The sequence below is a fragment of the Lagopus muta genome, chromosome 24, assembly GCF_023343835.1.
Source record: "Lagopus muta isolate bLagMut1 chromosome 24, bLagMut1 primary, whole genome shotgun sequence".
In the NCBI taxonomy this organism is placed as follows: domain Eukaryota; kingdom Metazoa; phylum Chordata; class Aves; order Galliformes; family Phasianidae; genus Lagopus; species Lagopus muta.
The window spans coordinates 285,830-305,460 of record NC_064456.1 but is presented as its reverse complement, the minus strand read 5'-3'; the positions used below and the strand labels follow the sequence as shown (position 1 = coordinate 305,460).

General features: G+C 55.4%; 1 protein-coding gene across 3 annotated transcripts in view; it reads right to left on the bottom strand.

The window, feature by feature from the left end:
* The window catches only part of CACNA1S (calcium voltage-gated channel subunit alpha1 S), a 30,500-nt gene that overhangs the window by 1,192 nt on the left and 9,677 nt on the right, over positions 1-19,631 (bottom strand). For 2 of the 3 annotated variants that reach the window (XM_048925591.1, XM_048925589.1), the window contains 37 exons: positions 19,369-19,521; positions 18,930-19,135; positions 18,296-18,399; positions 17,649-17,797; positions 17,057-17,138; positions 16,703-16,863; positions 15,878-16,103; positions 15,324-15,531; positions 14,950-15,070; positions 14,537-14,651; positions 14,319-14,412; positions 14,106-14,175; positions 13,842-13,974; positions 13,555-13,684; positions 13,360-13,419; positions 12,693-12,799; positions 12,225-12,312; positions 11,878-11,985; positions 11,358-11,410; positions 10,987-11,133; positions 10,534-10,735; positions 10,184-10,342; positions 9,801-9,911; positions 9,467-9,550; positions 6,794-7,384; positions 6,447-6,512; positions 6,083-6,174; positions 5,566-5,725; positions 5,061-5,188; positions 4,535-4,631; positions 3,930-4,032; positions 2,917-3,018; positions 2,672-2,796; positions 2,171-2,299; positions 1,579-1,769; positions 846-910; positions 309-406 (listed from right to left, as the gene is read on the bottom strand). In XM_048925591.1, coding sequence (XP_048781548.1) covers positions 309-406; positions 846-910; positions 1,579-1,769; positions 2,171-2,299; positions 2,672-2,796; positions 2,917-3,018; positions 3,930-4,032; positions 4,535-4,631; positions 5,061-5,188; positions 5,566-5,725; positions 6,083-6,174; positions 6,447-6,512; positions 6,794-7,384; positions 9,467-9,550; positions 9,801-9,911; positions 10,184-10,342; positions 10,534-10,735; positions 10,987-11,133; positions 11,358-11,410; positions 11,878-11,985; positions 12,225-12,312; positions 12,693-12,799; positions 13,360-13,419; positions 13,555-13,684; positions 13,842-13,974; positions 14,106-14,175; positions 14,319-14,412; positions 14,537-14,651; positions 14,950-15,070; positions 15,324-15,531; positions 15,878-16,103; positions 16,703-16,863; positions 17,057-17,138; positions 17,649-17,797; positions 18,296-18,399; positions 18,930-19,135; positions 19,369-19,521 — 5,018 coding nt within the window. The remainder of the gene's footprint in view (positions 1-308; positions 407-845; positions 911-1,578; positions 1,770-2,170; positions 2,300-2,671; positions 2,797-2,916; positions 3,019-3,929; positions 4,033-4,534; positions 4,632-5,060; positions 5,189-5,565; positions 5,726-6,082; positions 6,175-6,446; positions 6,513-6,793; positions 7,385-9,466; positions 9,551-9,800; positions 9,912-10,183; positions 10,343-10,533; positions 10,736-10,986; positions 11,134-11,357; positions 11,411-11,877; positions 11,986-12,224; positions 12,313-12,692; positions 12,800-13,359; positions 13,420-13,554; positions 13,685-13,841; positions 13,975-14,105; positions 14,176-14,318; positions 14,413-14,536; positions 14,652-14,949; positions 15,071-15,323; positions 15,532-15,877; positions 16,104-16,702; positions 16,864-17,056; positions 17,139-17,648; positions 17,798-18,295; positions 18,400-18,929; positions 19,136-19,368; positions 19,522-19,631) is intronic. The other variant, XM_048925590.1, reaches the window with a different exon arrangement.

The following is a 19,631-nucleotide window of genomic DNA, read 5'->3' as shown; positions in this document are numbered from 1 at the left end:
CCCCCCCTACCTGGGCACTGAGGCAAGAGCCAAGCACCCAGGTGACAGGGCACAGACAGCCAAGGGCAGCAGAGGAGTGTGGGATCAACTCTGAGACCCTATTTTTTCTGACCTGCCTCCAGAAGCATGAGGGATGCTGCTCTGAGCTTCCCCAGCATGGATCAGCACCGAGGTGGGGGCTCCTTCCCCGAGCTGATGAGGAAAGGAGGCTCCAGCAAAGCTGGGCCCATGCAGGGAGATGCTCCTTCCCAGGATGTTTAGCCTATGACCCCACTTTGCTTCCCTTGGACTCACACTGTCCCCTTTACCTGCTGGGGATGGAGGCACTGCCCCGATGCTGGGTGATGCTCAGAGGCAGCTCCTCGTCTCCGCCGCAACCTTTCCAAAGGGATGGGGAGGTCAGTCTCTAGGAGAGGGAAAGGTGGGAATTGAGATGGGCACACGAGCAAGGCCATCACAGCCCAGAGGGGATCAAGACCGAGGAGACTGCATCTAGAAGATGGGACGAATGGAAATCCCAGCTCCCGCCTCTGCCCCACATTTGCTCCTCAATCCGAGTCAGGAAGGAGGAACAGTCCATGATCCTCTACTCCTGGAAATGAACATGTCCTTGTGGCCTCGCTGCATGGAGCTCCTGGTCCTGCCTCAGCCCAAGGCACAGCTCCATGCTCCACCACCATGCATTCTTGGAGCTCTCCAGACAGGTTCCACTGAGCTCAGGGGTCTCAGTTGGCCCTCCAAGCTGCTAGGGGCTGCACCTCCTCCTCCTGCATTCTGTCACCAGCCCCTTCCACCACCCCAGGCAGGCTGATATGCCCCAGAATTGGAATCATGCTGACACTCACCCCGCGCTGGAGGCCTGGGTGCTGCCAGCACTGCTCTCCTCAGCACCTCATCCTCGTACTCCAACCTGGTAGGGACAGGCAGAGGGGTCAGCGGAGCAGGGAGCACCACCCTGAACCCAGGATGCAGCCCTCCCCATCTTCTCCACTCTGGGATGGGTGAATAATGTGCAGACCCCAAGAATCAGAATAAGGATGTTCTCTTACACCGGTAACCCTTATACTCGCTTTAGGCACTGGTGGCCCTTGGCACTCAGAGATTGGTGGGGAAGGGAAAAGGTCATCCCTGCATTTCCTGTGTCTACCTTGATCCTAATGGCCCTAAGATGAAGGAATGATGAGAAAGGTGTTCAAGGCGCACAGTGCACAGAGCCACACGTTTACCCTATACGTTAATAATTAGGGTCCTCTTATAGAGGAGGAAACTGAGGCAGGAAACAGGCCACGCAGGGTGACCTGATGCTCAGGGAGAAGAAAGAAACACTGACGTATTCCTGGTTCTCATGGCCCTCTCCGAGGACCACAACTGCTGCTGCCTCAGCACGTTGCAATTAGGTAAGACAGCCCACATCCAGAGCGCGCTCCCCCTGCATATCCCACCCTGGGGACATCTCTGGCGACGCCTCCCATCCAACGGCCAAATTTCTCCACAAAGCTTCTGCGTTTGCAGGGTCATTTCTGCACTGGCACCCAGCCCAGCTCCCCCCCAGCCCACAGGGCGCTCACCAGCCCTTACCCCTGCAGCCAGTTGGCGTTGTTGACGTTGGTGTTGCCTTCCTGGGGGAAGTCGTCGAGGAAGACGGGGGAGTCGAGGTCTTCGCTGCCCACCTCTGTAAACTGCAGGGGCCTCTGGCTGGCCATGTGGGGCTGCAGGGGGCTGCTTGGCTCCAGGAAGCTGTCCACCTGGCCAAACAAACCGCCCGTCCTCTGCAAGCAACAGGAGGGCATCAGGAGACGCAGAGCTCTGGGGCCGTTCCCGTGGAGGAAATGTGTTTGGGTGCCCATGGAATGGCAGCCTCGTGCTTGTGGTGTTCTAGGCTGCATTGCCCAGGTGGGGAAACTGAGAGGGGATGTAATAAATAACGCAGCAGCACCGGGGTGTGACAAACCCTCTGGGCTGCCAGCGCTTTTGGACACAGCAGAAATCCTTCACTGCGAGACCAGAGCCCAGACTGCCCAGGATGTCCTGATCCTCAGGGAAGAGCACTGTTATGTACTTCTTGCTTGTGGTGAGGCTCATCTCTGAGGACTGTTCTCTATCTGCTGTACCCATGCTGAGCCCCAGTGCATGGCAGTGGGTAGGACTGCTCCCACCTGGCTGTGCTCACCCTGTAGATCCCCTCCTCCATGGCAGCTTCCACCATTGCCCTCTCCAGCTCTTCCTCAGCAGTCAGGTCCCCAGAGATGGCTCGATGAATTTCAGGAGCGGCTTCTTCTTCAATGCTCCTCAGCCCAGCCTGATGGACAGGAAAGCATGGCCGGATGTGGGCTGGCACTACAACCCCTCTCACTTTAGGTTTTAGACAAGGAAATGTGTTGGAGTTTGGTCTCCAGGCCACAGTGAACCATGCTGCCCTGCCAGCTGCCCCTCCCAGGGACCCTGAGGCTGGTTGGTTCTGTGCTTGCTGACCAACTCAGCACTGATTCACTTGGGGCCACCTCATTGCCAGAACCTAAGGGACAGATGTCCCCATGTCCATTTCAGCCCTGTCTCTCCCAGTCACCAAGGGCTTTCTAGAGCTGGGAGAGCCCCCTTCCCCCGTCTGCAGGATGCCCCATCATGCCTCCTGTCCTCACATAGCATCACTTCCACCAACCACGCTACCAACCTGGATCTCTACAGGGTTCTTCTTGGGACGGTACCCATAGTACTCCTCCTGGCGCTTCATGAACTTCCTGAAATGCTCTTGGATGAGGAAAGTAGCATAGAATTTGCCCACTGTCACCTCATCATCTGGAGGGGAGGAAACCAACCTGATGACTTTGCCCACCATGCTGCCCTGAATTGCTGCAGAGCTGAGCCCCCTAGGCAGGGGGAGGTCGGCCCTTGGGGAAATACCAGTGGGTGACGTACCTCCAATAGGTGGGATGACCTGGTCCAAAAGCTTCATACTGGTTCGCTTCCAGATTTTTTTGATAATGGTTCTGAGCTCCTCATTGGCCTGTTCAAAATTACCTGTGGGAAAAGGGAGGACAAAGATGTTCATTCTCAGGGGAACATGGACATGAACAAAGACAAAGTGTGTGGAAACCTGGCCAGACTCCTGCAGGGTGTGACAGCTCCTCGTCAGTCTCCCCACCCCGCAGACTGTAGGAATTAGGCTTTGATTTTAACAAAAAGTCTGTGCTCATCCATGCTCTCAGATCTCCTGTGATCCTCCCAATGCTCCCTGCATCGTGCTGGATGCTGTGTTCCCCACCCCAGCTGAAGGGAAGGCTCCGTGCCCTGCTACTGGGAGATGCTGGCCTCAGCTGGCCCCACAGCCCAGCTCCACCTCCTGCTGTGCTGGCTTCTCATATGCTGCTGCCTAACCCACAGGCATGGAAACAAGTTGGTGTGGTTTCTTACCAAAGCAGAGCTTTGCAAACCATGCTGCTGGCAAGGAAGAAAGCAACTCCTCCCCAGCACAGCTAAATTCAAAGAGGAGCCATCCTTTTCCACTCCAGAGGTCTATGCACACCTGGGGAGATGCAGAACTGGAACAACCAGTGCTATGGCAGGTGCAGGGGATCAGACTACACTCAGCATGTGGGAAGGAGTCTAGCAGCTGAGCGCTGAGGCAGGAATTGGAACTGGGTCAGAAGTGCTCCCGAGCTGCACAGTGAAGTTACACAGCTGGGGTGGCATTGGTTTGCTCATCATGGTTGCAACACAAACAACCTCCAGGCTTGGCCTCATCCCCGTGCATGTGCCCATGGTCTCTGGACCTACACTGATATAAAGCTGAGGGTTGGAACAGAGGGTCTTGCCCCACCAGCAAGGCGCCCTGAGGTCCTCAGACAGGGCAGGAAAGGGTGCACAGCGTGCACTCTGCAGCACAAGGAGACGGTTCCCCATGCTGGGGAAGCAGACATCAGCCTTCATACCTTCTGTCTTGATCTTGAGGGCTGTCCTCACCAGCGCAAAGAGTGTTGCATTGAAGGTGACAGTGCCATCGCTGTTCAGGGGCATGTTCATGCACACCAGGCGCTGCAAAACAACCAGCAGCTGTGAGCTGGGTGGCAGAGCAGGCTGTAAGCTCCCCACAGATGTACAAGCTGCCCTCCCTGTGAGCCTCTCACAGCCCCTGGCTCTGTGCAGAGATATGCCAGGAGCTGTGCGCCCAAGACTGGAGGCTTCAACTTCCCCAGTGGAGATGAGGATGCACAGATGGGGAGCAACCCAGCACAGCTTGGAAAACTCTCGGCAATGAGGGTTGTGGGGGAGCAGCACCTCAGTGCCATTCCCTGGGGATGGAGATGAGCTCAGACACGTCCTGAATCCCAGAACCCTGAAATGCATCAATTCCACCCAGCTTGCAGTATTGCTCATTTCCCTGACAGATCCTCTCCAGTAAATACCAGAAGTTGGAGTATGAGCATGAATGAAGACAGGGGAAAGCCAGCTGAACTCTTCTCCTCATCCTCCCAGGGGAGGATGCAGCCTGGGAAGGTGCTCTCTGCCCACACCCTCCCATCTCCTTGACTCCTACCTTACAAGCTACACGGTGAGGGCAGAACTTCCCAAAGCCCAGGGGAGGTTGGATACGTCTCAGCAGAGTCACCACGTCCAAGTGCTTGATCCTGCCCCTGGGGAGGAGACAAGCTGTGTCAGCAGGGCTGTGGCATGCAAACAGGGACAGGGTTTTGAGCAAGGGCTGTGTGGAATCATCTTCATGGCCTGCCCCATACTCCTGTGGTGGATAAATCCCTTCTCTGTGCTCCTTTTGGGGGAAATGACTGCTCCCCAAGGCAACAGATGGTAGATAAAGGTGAGCAGTGCATGGAAAGAGTCAGCAGCAGCATCTGGACTGGATGAGGCTAGGACTGAGGGTCTGGTGTCCCCAAACCTCCTGATGGCTTATGTCAGTCTGGGACAAAGCTGGCAAGTCCACACACACTTCTACTGTGGAATGTAATGCCAGGCAGCACTACAGCTCACTCTGCCCTGGGCTGCAGCAAAGGGCAGCCCCAGGTCCTGGCACTGCTCTCCACCTGCCATGCCACATGGTCACTCACTTGGCTTCGGGGTCGTACTCGGCCCAGATCCGTTTGAACTCGTCCAGGTGGTGGGGGCCCAGGATGGACCAGTCACGTGTGAGGTAGTCAAAGTTGTCCATGATGACGGCCACAAAGAGATTAATGATCTGAGGGCAAAGGAGAGGGCTGAAGGTTGCTGTCCTGGGTCAGAAGGGCTCACAGATGTTTCTGATGACCCCACACGGAGCTGAACCTCCCATCCGAGAGCATTATGTGAAAGGCTGCAGCAATTTGGGGCAGCTCTCCCCCTCCACCCGCATGACACAACATGGACATCAGCGCTCATCTGGATGGGACTCAGGGGATCTGGGGCCTCAATGGAGCGCGGCACCAGGTGCAACACGGCCAGGGAGATGGGCTGGGGGATTTGTGCCTCTGGGAGGAAGGTGCAGTGGTCAGCCCCAGGAGATGCTCAGCAGCCAGTAGCTGCCCCGAACCAGGAGCGGTGTGTGAAAGGGACTTCAGACTGCAGCAGCTGCCATACCAGGAAGGCACAGAGCATGTAGAAGCTGATGAAATAGAAGTAGGCAAAGCCCGTGCCACAGGTGTACTCCTCGCCCTCTGCGTAGTCGGACTCAGGGTCGCACCGCTTCCCGTAGCTGCAGTCCAGCAGGATCTCCTGCCAGGCCTCCCCCGTGGCACACCTGGGGAGAAGGGTTGCTGCTGGGAGCTGTTACTGCATGCTCCGCTGGGAAGTGTTTGGAGTCAAGGGAAGCCCTGGTCTGCTTTTTTGTTTCCCCTTTTCTGAAAAATTCACTGATTAAAATCTAGCCTTGGAAGGAAACATTCAGAACAGAAACCCCACAGGGCTCCTGGTCTGCAGCTCAGCCGCACCAGGGAAAGCAAGAGCCACTCCAAAAATGCTTCCATTCCTATAAGACATTTTTCTTGAGGAAAGCAAATTAAATCAGCTGCAGAAATGCTGGTGTCCCTCACTCCAAACCAAAGCGCTTCCACACTGACCTGCAGCCCAGCTCCCCTCTGCAGCTGCCAGCACTGACCTGAAGAGCAGCAGCACAGCTTGTGGGAAGGTTTGGAAGTTGTTGTTTCGGTTGATCTGGGTTCCATCCACCATGGCAATCTTCCCAAACATCTGTAAATCACACCTTCAGGTCTCCAGCATCCTTCCTCAGGCACTCTCTACCTTCCAAAGCCTCTGTCTTTAAGTTCCCTTTCTGCTTGTTCTTTGGGTGCTGAGGCTTTTGGGATTGGGGGCATCCTTGTAGACCAGGGGAAAATGGTCCCAACATATGCAGTCCCTGGGAGTGGCTGGCAGAGAAGCCCGTCCCTCTCCATCCCACCTCCCAGATGCTACCAGGCTGAGGTCTATCTCTGTTCAAGAGGAATTCCCTGTGCCTCTCTCACCTGCATCCCAATCACAGCATAGATGAAGAACAGCATCACGATCAGCAGGGCAACATAGGGCAGAGCCTGTGACAAAAGGACCATAGCGTGTGAGAGACATCAGCGTAGGACCAAAGTGACCCGGGGACAATAGACTGGCTCTGGAGCTGCTCAGGGGTCAGCACTTTGGCCTGCACATGAAGAAAAGACAGCTTTCTGCCCCCCTCAGCCCCCAGACACCCTCCCACCAGCCTCACTCTCCAGTTCTCATGCATGGATACCCAGCTCCCTGCAGCCTGAGGGGAGGAGTTCTCTGCCAGCCCAGGGTGGATGCTTGTCTATGGAGGGGAGTGCTGTTCCTCACAGACCTGGAAGGATTTGATGAAGGTCCACAGCAGGGTCCTGACACCTTCTCCCCGGCTCAGCAGCTTCACCAGCCGCATCACCCGGAACAGCCGGAAGAAAGTGATGGAGACACGGGAGTTGTCATCTGGGTCCTGCAGGCAGAAGAGGACAGCAGACAAGAGAGGAACAGATCTGGGGGGGGTAGGGGTCCCCAGTCCTCCAGAGATGGGGCACTCGCAGCTTCTCTGGACAGCCTCTTCCAGTGCCCAGCACCCTGGCACCCCCAAGAAGATTCCCTGGGGGCAACTAGGGGCACAGGGATGCACCAGCCTCCAGTGCTGCACGTGGGCCCCCGACAGGCAAGCTCTACCCATTTTTGAAGCTTGGCACTTGGGCTTCCAAGAGGGGAGATCTGCACACCAGGGGAAAGCAGCAGGGCTTGGTGTGTCTTCATGACATGCAGGACACGTGCACGTGCTGGCCACAGGAAGGCTGGCAAGGGTAAGGGCAGCAAAGGGGGAAGGGAGCCACTGCAAGCACATGCAGCTGATATTTACAATGTTATCACAGCCTCCGCCAAGGCAGTACAATCCACCACTGGATGCAAGAACAGTCTGTCAAGAGAACAAGAGAGTCAGAAGGGAGGCAGAAATGAGAGAGGAATGATTGCAGAAGGTGGTGGTGCAGACACAGAAGAAAGAGTAAGACAGAAACTGGGGACAGGAGGAGGAGAATGAGTGAGGAGCACAGGGGAAGGATGGGCAGGAAGCCAACACTGGGGCTCATCAGACAAGGCACTGTGTCTTTTGTGGGGATGAGGCAGCAGACAGATGGCCATAGGAACACAGTGACCACAAGGGACTTATCACCTCCATGCCCCATTGCACCTCACCCATGCGCCTGGAACAGAGACACACAGGCCAGGAAATCTGTGCAAAAGCTCAGGACAGGGGGATTTAGCTGCCTGCCAGCAGTTACCTCCAGACCAGGCACATGATGCAGCAGGTGGGATCTGGAGGCCAGCTGACAGATTGAAGCTAACCTACAGCTCCCTGCCCTGCAGGCTGTGCTGCTCCTGCTCTGCCTCTTTGAAAACCCAGCACACAGCACTGGTTTGCTGGGGAGCCAGCTCCAACGTGCACAGATACTGCCAGCCCCATGTTCTGCACGGGGCGGAACTGCCAGAGGGTCTCCCATCTCCACTTCCCCCTTCCCGAGAGCAGAGAGTTCCCCATCCCCAGTGGTGATGAAGGCCAGGCCGGGTGGTGGGGCTCTGGACAACCTGATCTAGTGCCTGATTTAGCACTGCCCACAGCAGGGCGGTTGCAACTGGATGATCTTTGAAGTCCCTTCCATCCCAAGCCTTCCTTTGATTCTATGAATATCCCATGGGGTCTGTGGGAACCTGGTGGTGGAACAACAGTGAGAACCTGGGCTCTGGGAGGAGTCGAGGTCTCCTGATAGCACATTCTCATCCCAGACAGACAGAGACATGAAGGAGTGGAAAAGAAGCAGAATGGAAAGAGAGGAAGAAAGGACAGACTTTGCAAACCAGAGCCTTGGGGCACTCAGGAGTGGCTCAGCACTGAGAGGTGGGTGCAGACTTCTTTTGTGAGGGTCACACTTTCAACAAAGCACCAGCCACCAACAACCCTGCAGCAGCAAGGCGAGCAGTGGTGGGTGCAGTGATTGCACACAGCTCCTGGGCACTCACCGGGAGCACAGCAAGGCTGAGAAGCCCAGAGGCTCCAATAATGGCCATGCAGGGTGGAACATCTGACGCTCTGTGAGCCCTGGAGCGTCCTCGAGGGAGGAAGGTGGTTTGCCAACAAAGAGCCCCTAAGCACTCTCTGCCCAGCACTGAGAGCAGCCGGAGGTCACTCAGCACACCGTGGCTGTGGCACCTGATCCTACAGCTGCTCCCAGTTACTGTGGGATGCGTCAAAGGCAGTGCATGACCCCCCTCCTTCCACATGGGGCGTGGAAGTCCCGGTGCTGTGACAGGCAGTGGCACGCTGGCTCACCAACGCTGCTCTGAAAGTGCTTCCAGTAAAGCATTCAGCAATTAGCCACTGCCTGCCTCACCCCTTCACTCAGTGTGTGTGGTGTAGAGTTCTGCAGTAGTGCATAGTGCACACATGTGCACGCATACGCAGACAGCATATTGATTGCTGCATACAAGGACACACACAAAGCAAATGCACTGAAATTTGACGTGTCTGATCCGCCCACAGTGCGGGCCAGCAGTGTGCTGTGAGCACAGGGAACTGAGGGGAGCACCTTTTCTTCCCACGTGCACTGAGGATCTGAGGATGGACACATGGGAGATTCCCTGTCCAGAGGGGCACATGTGGAAGACAAGCAGGGCAAGTGGGGCTGGGGTTGCCGCGCACTGTGCTGCTCATGGCCCAGCTGGGACAAGGTATGCTGCTTGCCATGGGATCCCAGTGTCTACAGGCTCTTGGGAAGGGAGGTCACAGAGTGACATGTTGGTAGGCTGGGTACAGACCCCTGTGTCCATGAAATAGCCATGCCACAGGCTGATCCTGGCTTATCCCTCCTCAGAGCATGGCAGAGGGAGAAGAGAGGATGGCTGTGCCCCACAGAGCTGCGGCATCACCAGCTCACTCCGGGGCAGGTGCTGCAGGCACTGATGCTCCTTGGGACACCCTCTGCCCGACCAGCGTGACACTTACATCAATCTCGCTGAGGATGACATCGATGATGCTGCCAATCACTATGAGGAAGTCGAAGACATTCCAGGGGTCCCCAAAGTAGCCCTGCCAGGAAAGAGCAAACCTGTGCTGGAACCCATAGAAATGAGAGTCTAACAAGAGGGGCTCAGCAGACCCCACACCTTAGCTGCCAGGCTGTGGTGCTGCCCCAAGCACAGGGCTGGCAGAGCCCAGCGGCCCACCAGCAGCAAGGAACACCAGGAAAGTGAGCAGCCCAAATAGCGTCACCCAGGATGAGGAAGACCACCTCACTGCAAAATGCAATGCTCTGTGAAAGACTGTGCCTTGCTCTCACCTTGGCTTTAAAGGCCATGAGCTTGAGCATCATCTCCAGGGTGAAGAGGACAGTAAAGGCCACATTGAGGATGTCTGAGACGTGGTTCATTTCTGCAGACTGGTTGTAATGCTGAGAAGGCAGGAGAATCCCATTAGTCCCCAGCAGTCCCAGCCTCCCCTGTAAGCCCAGAGGTGTGGGCTGCATGAGGTCCATCCTGTTCCAGACCCATGGCTCAGGAGGGGTCAGCAAAAATGAAAATCCACTTCCTGCAACTCCCCTCATCCAGTCTGCCCCACTTTGTCCCTTGCCAGCAGCGTGGCCATGTAAGAAAGACCCCAGGAAGGGTTTCGGGGAGCCATGGACACCCCTCCACCTGCCGAGCCCTGCACTCCATCCCTTACCTGCATGCCCAGGCAGATGGTGTTCAGCATGATCAGGAAGAACATGAGGTACTCAAAGTAGGAGGAGGTGACCACGTACCAGATCTGGTATTGGTAGGGGTTCTTGGGGATGTACCGCCGCAGCGGGCGAGCCTTCAGAGCGTACTGCACACACTGGCGCTGGGGAGAGCAGGGCAGTGTGACCACATGGAGCTGCACGGGGCAGTGCCAGGGCACAGGCACAGAGCCAGCGTGAACTGAACCTGGGGAAGGGTCAGCTCATCTGGGGCAGCAGTGCCAGCACCCAGAGCTGATGCAGTCAATCAGAGCCGGGGCTGGTCCAGCTCACCCCATCCCAGCAGCTCCAGTACCTGGTTCTTGTCCAGCTCGCAGTTCTTGTACTCGCTCTCCCCCTGCTCCTGGAAGGTGACAATGACAAAGCCCACAAAGATGTTCATCATGAAGAAGGCAATGAGGATGATGTAGATGATGAAGAACATTGCGATCTCCACCCGGTAGTTGTATATAGGGCCTTTGTTCTCATCATTTGTGTCAATGGCCCTGTACAGCAGCCTACAGGAGGGAAAACAAGGCAATAGAGACCTTGGTTAAGGGAGGAAGCCCATCTGTCTTCTTGAAGGACACGGAGAACGCTGGGGACATCCTAAATCCAACAGAGGTGGAACAGGAGATTATCCCATTGGCTCCACAGCCCCTACCAGGTTAGCCCTGCTCCTCAGCCTGGGCAGCTCTTCTTTCCCTGGTAAAGGCTCCCCAGCTCACAGCACAGACCCGGCCTTTGGCCCTGCACACACCAGACTCACTCTGGCCAGCCCTCGAAGGTGGAGACAGTGAAAAGCGACATCATGGCTGAGAAGACATTGTTGAAGTGAAAGGCATTGTGGAACCAGACCCGCTCCTTCAGCTCGATCTGTGTTGGGTCCCCATCCACGTAGTTGATGAAATGCCCCCTGCAGCAGAAGAGATGCGGTACTCACCCAGCACAGCCCCTGCCCACCCACTGCTTACCCCTGGGAGGGGACGTGACTTTGTGCTTTTTTTGCCCCAGGATGAGGGGCATCAGCACAGGACCTCCAGCCCCTTATTTTTATCTGCAAGATCCCCATGCAGGCACCAAAATGTCCCCATACTCTCTGCTGCTGCCCCGCTGGGCTGCGCAGCGGGGAGCTCTTACCTGCACTCCTTCTCTGTTAGCTTGGAGGGATCTGTGCAGCTGTAAAACTTGCCCTGCATTTGACAGAGATCAGAAAAAGCTGTGATTTTGCTGTGAGCTTTGATTTTTGCACAGACCCATCCGTCCCTTCCCAGCCACCATGCTAGCTCTGGCCTATGCCTCAGCCCAGCATGCTTATGTGCTGCCAGCACAACCCAGCTGGGCGCTCACAGGGCGCCCTGGGGCATGGCAGACCCTTTGGTCAATCCTAGGTCAATTCAGACAAACGCTGCCTAGTGATGCAGTGGAAACATTTCTTCCAGAGCCCCAAGCTGAGGCATTACCAGCTCATTCTGCCTGGCAGCAAACTACTTGGAAAATAAAGAGGCAACCAAAGTAAATGAACTGGAAGTTAACACATGCTGATAGATCAGCTCAGTCTGCAGGGTGTCCTGGAAGCTATCCCCACATCAGTTAGGAATTCGGGCTCAGTTTTTAGAACAAAGCTGCCCATCTCCTGCCCATCTGAGACATCTCTCACCTTGAAGAGCTGCACCCCGATGCAGGCAAACATGAACTGCAGCAAAGTCGTGACGACCACAATGTTACCAATGGTTTTGATGGCCACGAACACGCACTGGACCACGTGCTGCAGAGTTTGAGGACAGACGACACGTGAGTGTGCTTGTGGCAGTCTCACCTCCTGCTCCTGGCCCACTGACAGCAGGGACAGACGTGTAAAGCAGGAATCTGCCAAGGGGCAGTGGATGGAGCAAGCTCCTTCCATAGATGGGGTGTGGGAACTGTGTTCCCAGCCCTGTGAACCCTACAGGGCGCAAAGCCTGACACATAACCTCCTAGGGGTTGAGAACCCCAGCCACCTCTTACCTTCAGACCCTTCGCTCTGTTAATGGCTCGCAGAGGTCTCAGCACCCTCAGAACCCGGAGGATCTTCACCACTGAGATGGTGCTGGACCTGAGGAGGAAGGCAGGGCTGAGACAGAGCAATTCCCTCCATGCTGGCACCCCAGCACAGCCCCACCAAGGCTCCAGCACTGAGGGATGGCAGAGATGTCACTACAGCCATCATTCCACATCAGGGTTAGGGACACCACCACTGGGACAAAGCAACTCCAGACTGAATTCCCACCCAGAACTTTTCCTTTGTTACTCAAGGAATTTGCTTCCCAGCCTCCCACCCATGCCTGATGGCCACAAAGCTACAATTTTTGGGTGCTAACATGCTGCCCAGGGTTAGCAGCTCCTTTTCTACCCAACAGAAGCAGCTGCACCATCCCAGCTGCCCCACCAGCCCAAGCAATCAGTGCCTGCTCCACAAAGCATGGAGGTGCTTACTCGAATCCCATGGAGACAAGGGACACAGCAACCACCAGCAAGTCGAGGATGTTGAATGAGTTCCTGCAGAAGGAGCCTTTGTGCAGGAAAGCACCGTATGCTGTCATCTGGAGAGCAGAAGCAGTTAGCAGAGCAGCAAGGCAGGGCTCGGGGCAGTGTCCCTCTGCAGCCCCAGGCAGACAGGGTGCAGGGAGCTTCTTGCAGCTCTGCGGGCTCTGTGCTGCTCACACCCTGGCTCTGAAGCCAGGCAGACAGCTGGCTGCAGCTGGAATCCTCTGCATAGCACTGGCTGGAAGCAAAATTCTTCCAGTCATTCAGCAAATTGGAGAAGAGTACATGTCTTACAGTGAGAGCAATATGCAGCAGCTGCTTGAATTACTGTTTAACTCACAGATTGTCATTGCTTACTCTTTCTGTTTTTTTTTTTTTTCTTGACAAAAACGCTGTCGCTGTAGCCCATCTGTCCCAGTACCACAGCACAGCTGACACAGCTGCCTGACCTGACTGCACAAGGCCCCTGGGGCAGATCACACATTGCCAAGGCATCACGAGCTCTGAGAACTCCAGGCTCAGCTAACAGCTTCCCCTCGTGGGGACTGGCGCTTGTACCCATGGCCAGAGCACATCTAGACCCATGTGCTGGGACCACAGAAGCAGAGAGAGTTACCTTCAAGACAATTTCAACAGTGAAGACAGAAGTGAAACCGATGTCAAAGTATCCAAGAATCTGGGGGCACAAGCACCAGAATTAGATGAGATTTGGGTGACATGAGAAACGCAGCAATTTCAAAAGGCCTGCCACTGTTTTTTGCCCTCCGCTCTGCGCATGGAGGAGCGCAGCCCTGCAGAGCCACACAGACACCTGGTTGCGGAACGACTCGGCTCGGATGGGATCCTCAGCTGCCAGGGAGATGCTGCTGAGCAAGATGAAGAGCAGGATGAAGTTGGTGAACCAAGTGGCGTTGACGATTCTGTGGCACAGCATCCGAAACCTGCAGGGGACAAAGACAGCGTAAGACACTGCAAGAGGGACAGTAGATGGGAGCCATGGTAGCCAGCAAGAGAATTCTGGCTAAGTTTTGAGAACAGAAAGGCCCCAGGCACAAAGGGATATCTGTGCCAGCAGCAGGGAGAAGGCTCAGCGCTTACTTATTTGTTGGGCTGAAGATGAAGAAGGAGCTGGCTTCAGGCATAGGCACAGCCTTCTCTTTCAGCTGGAGCTCTGCCAGAGGACGCGGCCGAGGACTCAGGGGGATTTCAGGCTCATCCTCCTCATCATCACCTGCAGGGTGGTCAATAGGAAGTTTTGCAAGAGAAGCAATGTAACCTCAGTGCCCCGATGTCATAACCTTTACTACACAGCCAGGCTGCGGCAGCGTCTCTCTGCAACATCCCCACTATTTCTGGACTGACCTGGGAAGTCTGCGGAGGGGTAGGGATCTTTGATTTCATTGACATTGGATTCAAATTCATCCACTTTCAACTGAAAGAGAGACCAAGACGCAGACATGCAGGTAAGCGTGCCATATTCAGGTGAGCTCCAAGCCTTTGTCAGCCCTGGCTGGTGGCAGGAGGCACCTGCTTCTCCACCAAGACCTCCCCAGGGCCCAACCCACCAGCACTGACCTTGGCTGTTGTGGGAATCCCTTCTCCCTTCGCCTTCTGCTCAAGCTTCTTTGCCAACATCTGTTTTTCATCTTCAGACTTTTCTGGGTAACCTCTGAGTGGAGGGCAGAGGAAAACAAGGACAGAACTCAGGGCAGGGGCACAGGTAATACCATTCAGTCCTGTTGTCCAGAGCACCTGGCTGGGGAGTTCCCACTGCCCTGTGCTGCAGCACTCACCTGGACATCTTCCGGCGCTTGCGTTCCTCAGCTTTGGCCTTCTGAGCTGAGGTCAGGCTCTCAGCCTCAGCCAGGTTATCAACTGCAATGGCCAGGAAGACATTGAGGAGGATATCTGGAGGGCTAGCACTAAGGACATGAACTTGGCTGTGTTTGGAGGATATGGCCAGGGCTGTCCGCAGCCTCTGCTTTGCTCTGAGAAACCTTCCTGGAGATGAGCTCTTGTTACAGCCCTGGCTGGTGATCCCTGACCCTGTGTATTCAAGTGCTGAGCTCTGGGCTGATGGCCCCGTCCTTCAGATCACTCCTTACACACACACACACACACAGAGCAATCTGCACAGTCCTGTGCAGCTGGAGCAGTCTATGGGGGTGGGACGGAGCCTGGACACAGCTTTGACATCAGAGGATACAGTTCCCACAGACAAAGAGGATGATGAAGTAGATGCAGACCAGCATGCCGGGGAAGGATGGGCCCCCATAAGCCATTATCCCGTTGTACATTATTGAATTCCAGTCCTCTCCAGTCAGGATCTGAGAGAAGAGCAGACACAGTGTGAGGAGAAGCAGGACAGAACCCCAAGCTCAGTCCTGCTCCAGTGTCACTGCCAGGTCTTGCATCCTGTTCCACCCCTGACCCTACACTCTTCATGACCCCATTCCTATCTTCCTGTTCCAGCCTCCCATGAACCCATACCTCTCCCAGTCCCGAGGAGCCGCACAGCCCAGGGAAAATCCAGGAAGCCCATCTTACATCTCCCTTGCCCTGCTTGCTGCAGCGCCATACCTGGAAGACACTGATGAGGGCCTGGGGGAAGTTGTCGAATGTGCTGCGTCGGACTTCCATGTCCTCAAAGTCATACATGCCCCCAAAGAGCTGCATGCCCAGCAGGGCAAAGACAATGATGAAAAGGAAGAGAAGGAGGAGCAGAGAGGCAATGGAGCGCACCGAGTTGAGCAGAGAGGCCACCAGGTTACTCAGTGACGTCCAGTACCTGGAGAGAGAATTGTGCAAGAGGTGGAATGGGGCAACCCAGTGAATGGGCTCTGAGTGCTGGGACTCCTCCAGCCAGGCCCTAGGAGGTGGAAATGGAGCTCCACGAGTGGTGTGATAGGCCAGACAGCCTGAAGCCACTGGTCCTGGGCTCCAGCACCCCCATTTATCAAATCTGAGCACCCAGAGCTCCAAGGGACGCCACAAGACTTCCACTAAGCCCTGCTCTGTCTTCCTCCTCACTCTCTCACCACATCTTGGGGACAAAGAGAACGCCAGCATGGCCTTGTTCACCACCCCAGGAGCCACTGACACCTGCGGACACCAGCTCTGCTTCCCACACCAACCTGGTGATCTTGAAGATGCGGAGCAGCCGGATGCAGCGCAGCACAGAGATGCCCAGGGGTGACAAAGTGCTGAGCTCCACCAGGATGATCTCCAGGACCCCCGCACACACAACAAAGCAGTCGAAGCGGTTGAAGAGGGACATGAAGTACTGGCGCAGGCCCAGCGCGTACATCTTCAGCAGCATTTCGGCCACAAAGAGTGCAAGCAGCACCCGGTTGGCATTGTCTGGGGGGGGGGACATTCAGGCCATCAGACATGGACCTGTTCATCTCAGCATGGCACAGCAGGAAGGGAAGGAGGACAGCACTGCCACATCCTGCCCTGCCACCATTGCAGCAATAGCAACTTTCCAAGGAGGACCCAGGAAAGGATAAGGAGAAGGGTGACACATGCAGTCATGTTTGAGTCCACAGAGTGTGTCTGCATGCAGTGAGTGTACGCACAGCTGAGCTGTGAATGTGTGCTACACGCCATGTCTGTGAGCCGTGCGGTGTGATAACATGCAGCCTGTGCTGTGTGTCTGTACTGTGTGAGCGTATGCAATGTGTGCTTATATGCACTATGCATGTACACTTGTAAATGTACGCACTCCGCCTGTTCACCGTGTCAAAGAATATATTCTATGCATGTATGTGCACACAGCACGTGTGTGCAATGTGCAGTCGTGCACGTGTGGATGGTGCACACACACCTGTGTGCGTGGGTATGTCTGCACGTGTCCGACAGTCGCTGTGCTTTGCCAGTGGCTGTGCAGGCACAGTAAGAATCCACCATGTCTACATGGCAGTGAGGAGTCCAGGACCCTCCCTCTCCCTGGGCCTTACCTTGTACAATCGTCAGCCATTCGGGCTGGAAATGGTGCTCAGAGGCAATGGAGAGGGTGTTCAGTGCCACCAGCAGGATGACCAGCCAGTAGAAGAACTTGGATTTCACCACATCCCTGCACTTCCTACGAAACATTCGGTTCCAACGCCTCCACTGCCGGCTGAAGAGAAGGCCACAGGGTCAGCAGGGCCATCAGTGCCAGCAGAACAGAGCAAAGCCACCTCTGCTTCCTTTTCCTGGGACTCTGCTCCTCCTGAACACACAGCCCCCAGCTCTCCCCACAAAACAAAAAGCCTGGCCCAGCCAGGGCTGCCAGACAAACCCAGGAGATGGTTCAGCCTGTGCATACTCACAAGTAGAGAATCCATTTGTTCATGCCCTCGATTTCATACAAGCTCTCTGTCTCCGACCCTCCTTCATCCAGCGGCATCATACCTACAGAGGGAATGACAGCCCAGGCTGTCCTTGGAGCCCTTGGGTAGAACATGCAGGAGGGCATCTCTCCCAGAAGCACGCCTGGAAGAGAGCCGCCTTCAGAAGAGACACGGAGAACCGCTGTCCCAGTGAGACAGCAGAGACAGGCTGAGCAGGAGGCTGCAACTGTCAGATGCAGCACACCCAGCAGGCCCCAGGAACACCGCCCTGCAGCAAGAGCAGCAGCATCAGCAGCACAGAGCAAACTGGGCCCAGCTGGGATGTGAGTAAATGCAGAACAGAAGGAGAGCACTGGCTGCAGGTGTGGAAGATGTGTTTGGTCTTTCCCCAGGCCCTCTTGGGAAACTCGTGCATCTGCCAGTGGGAGAGCTGGTAACCCTGCAGTCTGCTAAGGACAACAGCTGAGGTAGAGCTTCTGCAAAAGCATTTTGTTTCCTGGGTTTTTAGACAAAACAAGTCTGCAACTTTTCCAATGCTCACCCAGGAACCCAACCCACAGATTGCTGGTACCTTCTCCTCTGGTCCGGTGACTGTCCATCACCTCTGCATGGGTGATCCAGTCCATGTAGCCCTTCAGATCCTCCTCCAGCTGCTGCTTCTCCCGCAGCTTCTGAAATGTGCCTCGTGACTTGGCCTTCTCACGCTCTTTGGTGAACTCCCTGGGACAAAGCAAGCAGCAGAGAGGAGCTGTGCAGAGGCCGTGTACCACAGTCCTGTGGCAGACGGGTCCTTGGACAAGGATACAGCCTGAACTCCCCTAGCATCAAGAGACCGCTCTACTGACTGTTGTCCATCTTGGCCTCACTCCATGATCCAAGATCATGGGATATCACCAACTCCTTGTTGGCTTCCTCCCCACCACCAGTGCAGCTCCTTGCTGCAGGAGGCTGCGGCTAGACAGGCCAGCCAGGGCTAAAGGCTGCATCTGCTGATGGGTGCTTGTACTGCAGGAAAAGGATTTCTGCATTGAGCTAAAATCTCAGATGGTCACAGAAGCTGGTACACAAGGTAACTGGAGGTTCAGTGTTTCTAAGCATGCAAGGAAAAAGGCTGACTGAAAGAGGACAAGGAACAGAAAATATAAAGGCTTTCTTCCCACACGGGCAATGTCCACACTGCTCACCAATCTGGCAAAGAGAAGGGACTGGGGCACTTACCCACTGAGCACCCCCAGCACCAGGTTGAGAACAAAGAAGGAACCAAGCAAAATAAGGCTGACAAAGTAGATCCAGGGCCATTCATTCCCAATGGCATCGTTAACCTGGCAAGGAGAGAGGCAGACGATGTATCCTCAAAACGCTCTTCCAGCTGTCTTTCCTGGGAGCCCCCAGCAGGCTGCAGAAGCTTTGTTCCTCTGAAGGGAGCATTTGGGTGGGACGTAAATTCACCCGAGAGCCTAGCTCCTTACCTTAGTGGAGGAAAAGCCAGACCTAAGCATCTGGGAGCAGATTTACACATCAGCTTCATACCTAAGCCTCAGCAAGTCAGTCTCCCAAAGACTGAACAACACATTTTTTCGTTGGAGAAACACTGAGTGGTCTATACCCTTTCCCAAAGGTGGGAGATAGAGCTCTCTGCTGTCTGTCTGTATGGAGAGCAAAGGCTTCTTGGATAGTGACACGTGGACATGAGTGGCGCATGATGGGATGTGCACCACAGTATGAAGATTGCTGGGGAAGGGCATCTTTCGGTGGGGGGCTGATCTAACCTCCTGCGTCCTGCGTCCTGCCAGGCAGAACTAGCATTCACCAGCACCGAGCTGGGCACCCAGCCCAGGCCACTGAAGCTCACCCAGTAGAGCACTTCGGTCCAGCCCTCCATGGTGATGCACTGGTAGACAGTCAGCATGGCAAAGCCAAAGTTATCGAAGTGAGTGATGCCGTTGTTGGGTCCCGGCCAGCCACCTCGGCACTCGGTGCCATTGATGGAGCAGTGACGCCCATGGCCAGAGATTGTGCAGGGGGCTGGCTTCTCTGACCCTACTGTGGCAATCACATCTGCGGGGAAAAGCCGTAACATAAGTGGCAGGTTGGGCAAGATGAGCAGTTCCCAGCACCCCCCGATCTCCTGCAGAGGCTTTCACCACTTCCTCACCCCATCCACATCCTGTACCACGTGCCTTTCCAGCCTGCCACACCACACTCCCAGGCTTTCTGCTACCACAGAGGCTCTGTGGTCCCAAAAGCACACAGACGTATCTCTGACTTCTCACTCCCTGCCACAGCCCCACCTGTCCCAAGGTAGTAGCAGGTCTTGTGCATCTTGCCCTTGAAGAGCTCTTGCCCCACAATGGCATAGATGATGATCATGAAGAGGACGAGCAGCGCGATGTGCAGCAGAGGCACCATGGCTTTGATAATGGAGTTCAGGACAACCTGCAGACCTGCACCAGGGAGAAAGGAGAGGGTCTCAGCCACATCTCAAACAGCTTTGGGTGCACCCTGTGTTCCTGACAGCCCCTCTGAAATGCCCCACACCAAGGAAAGTCCCAAT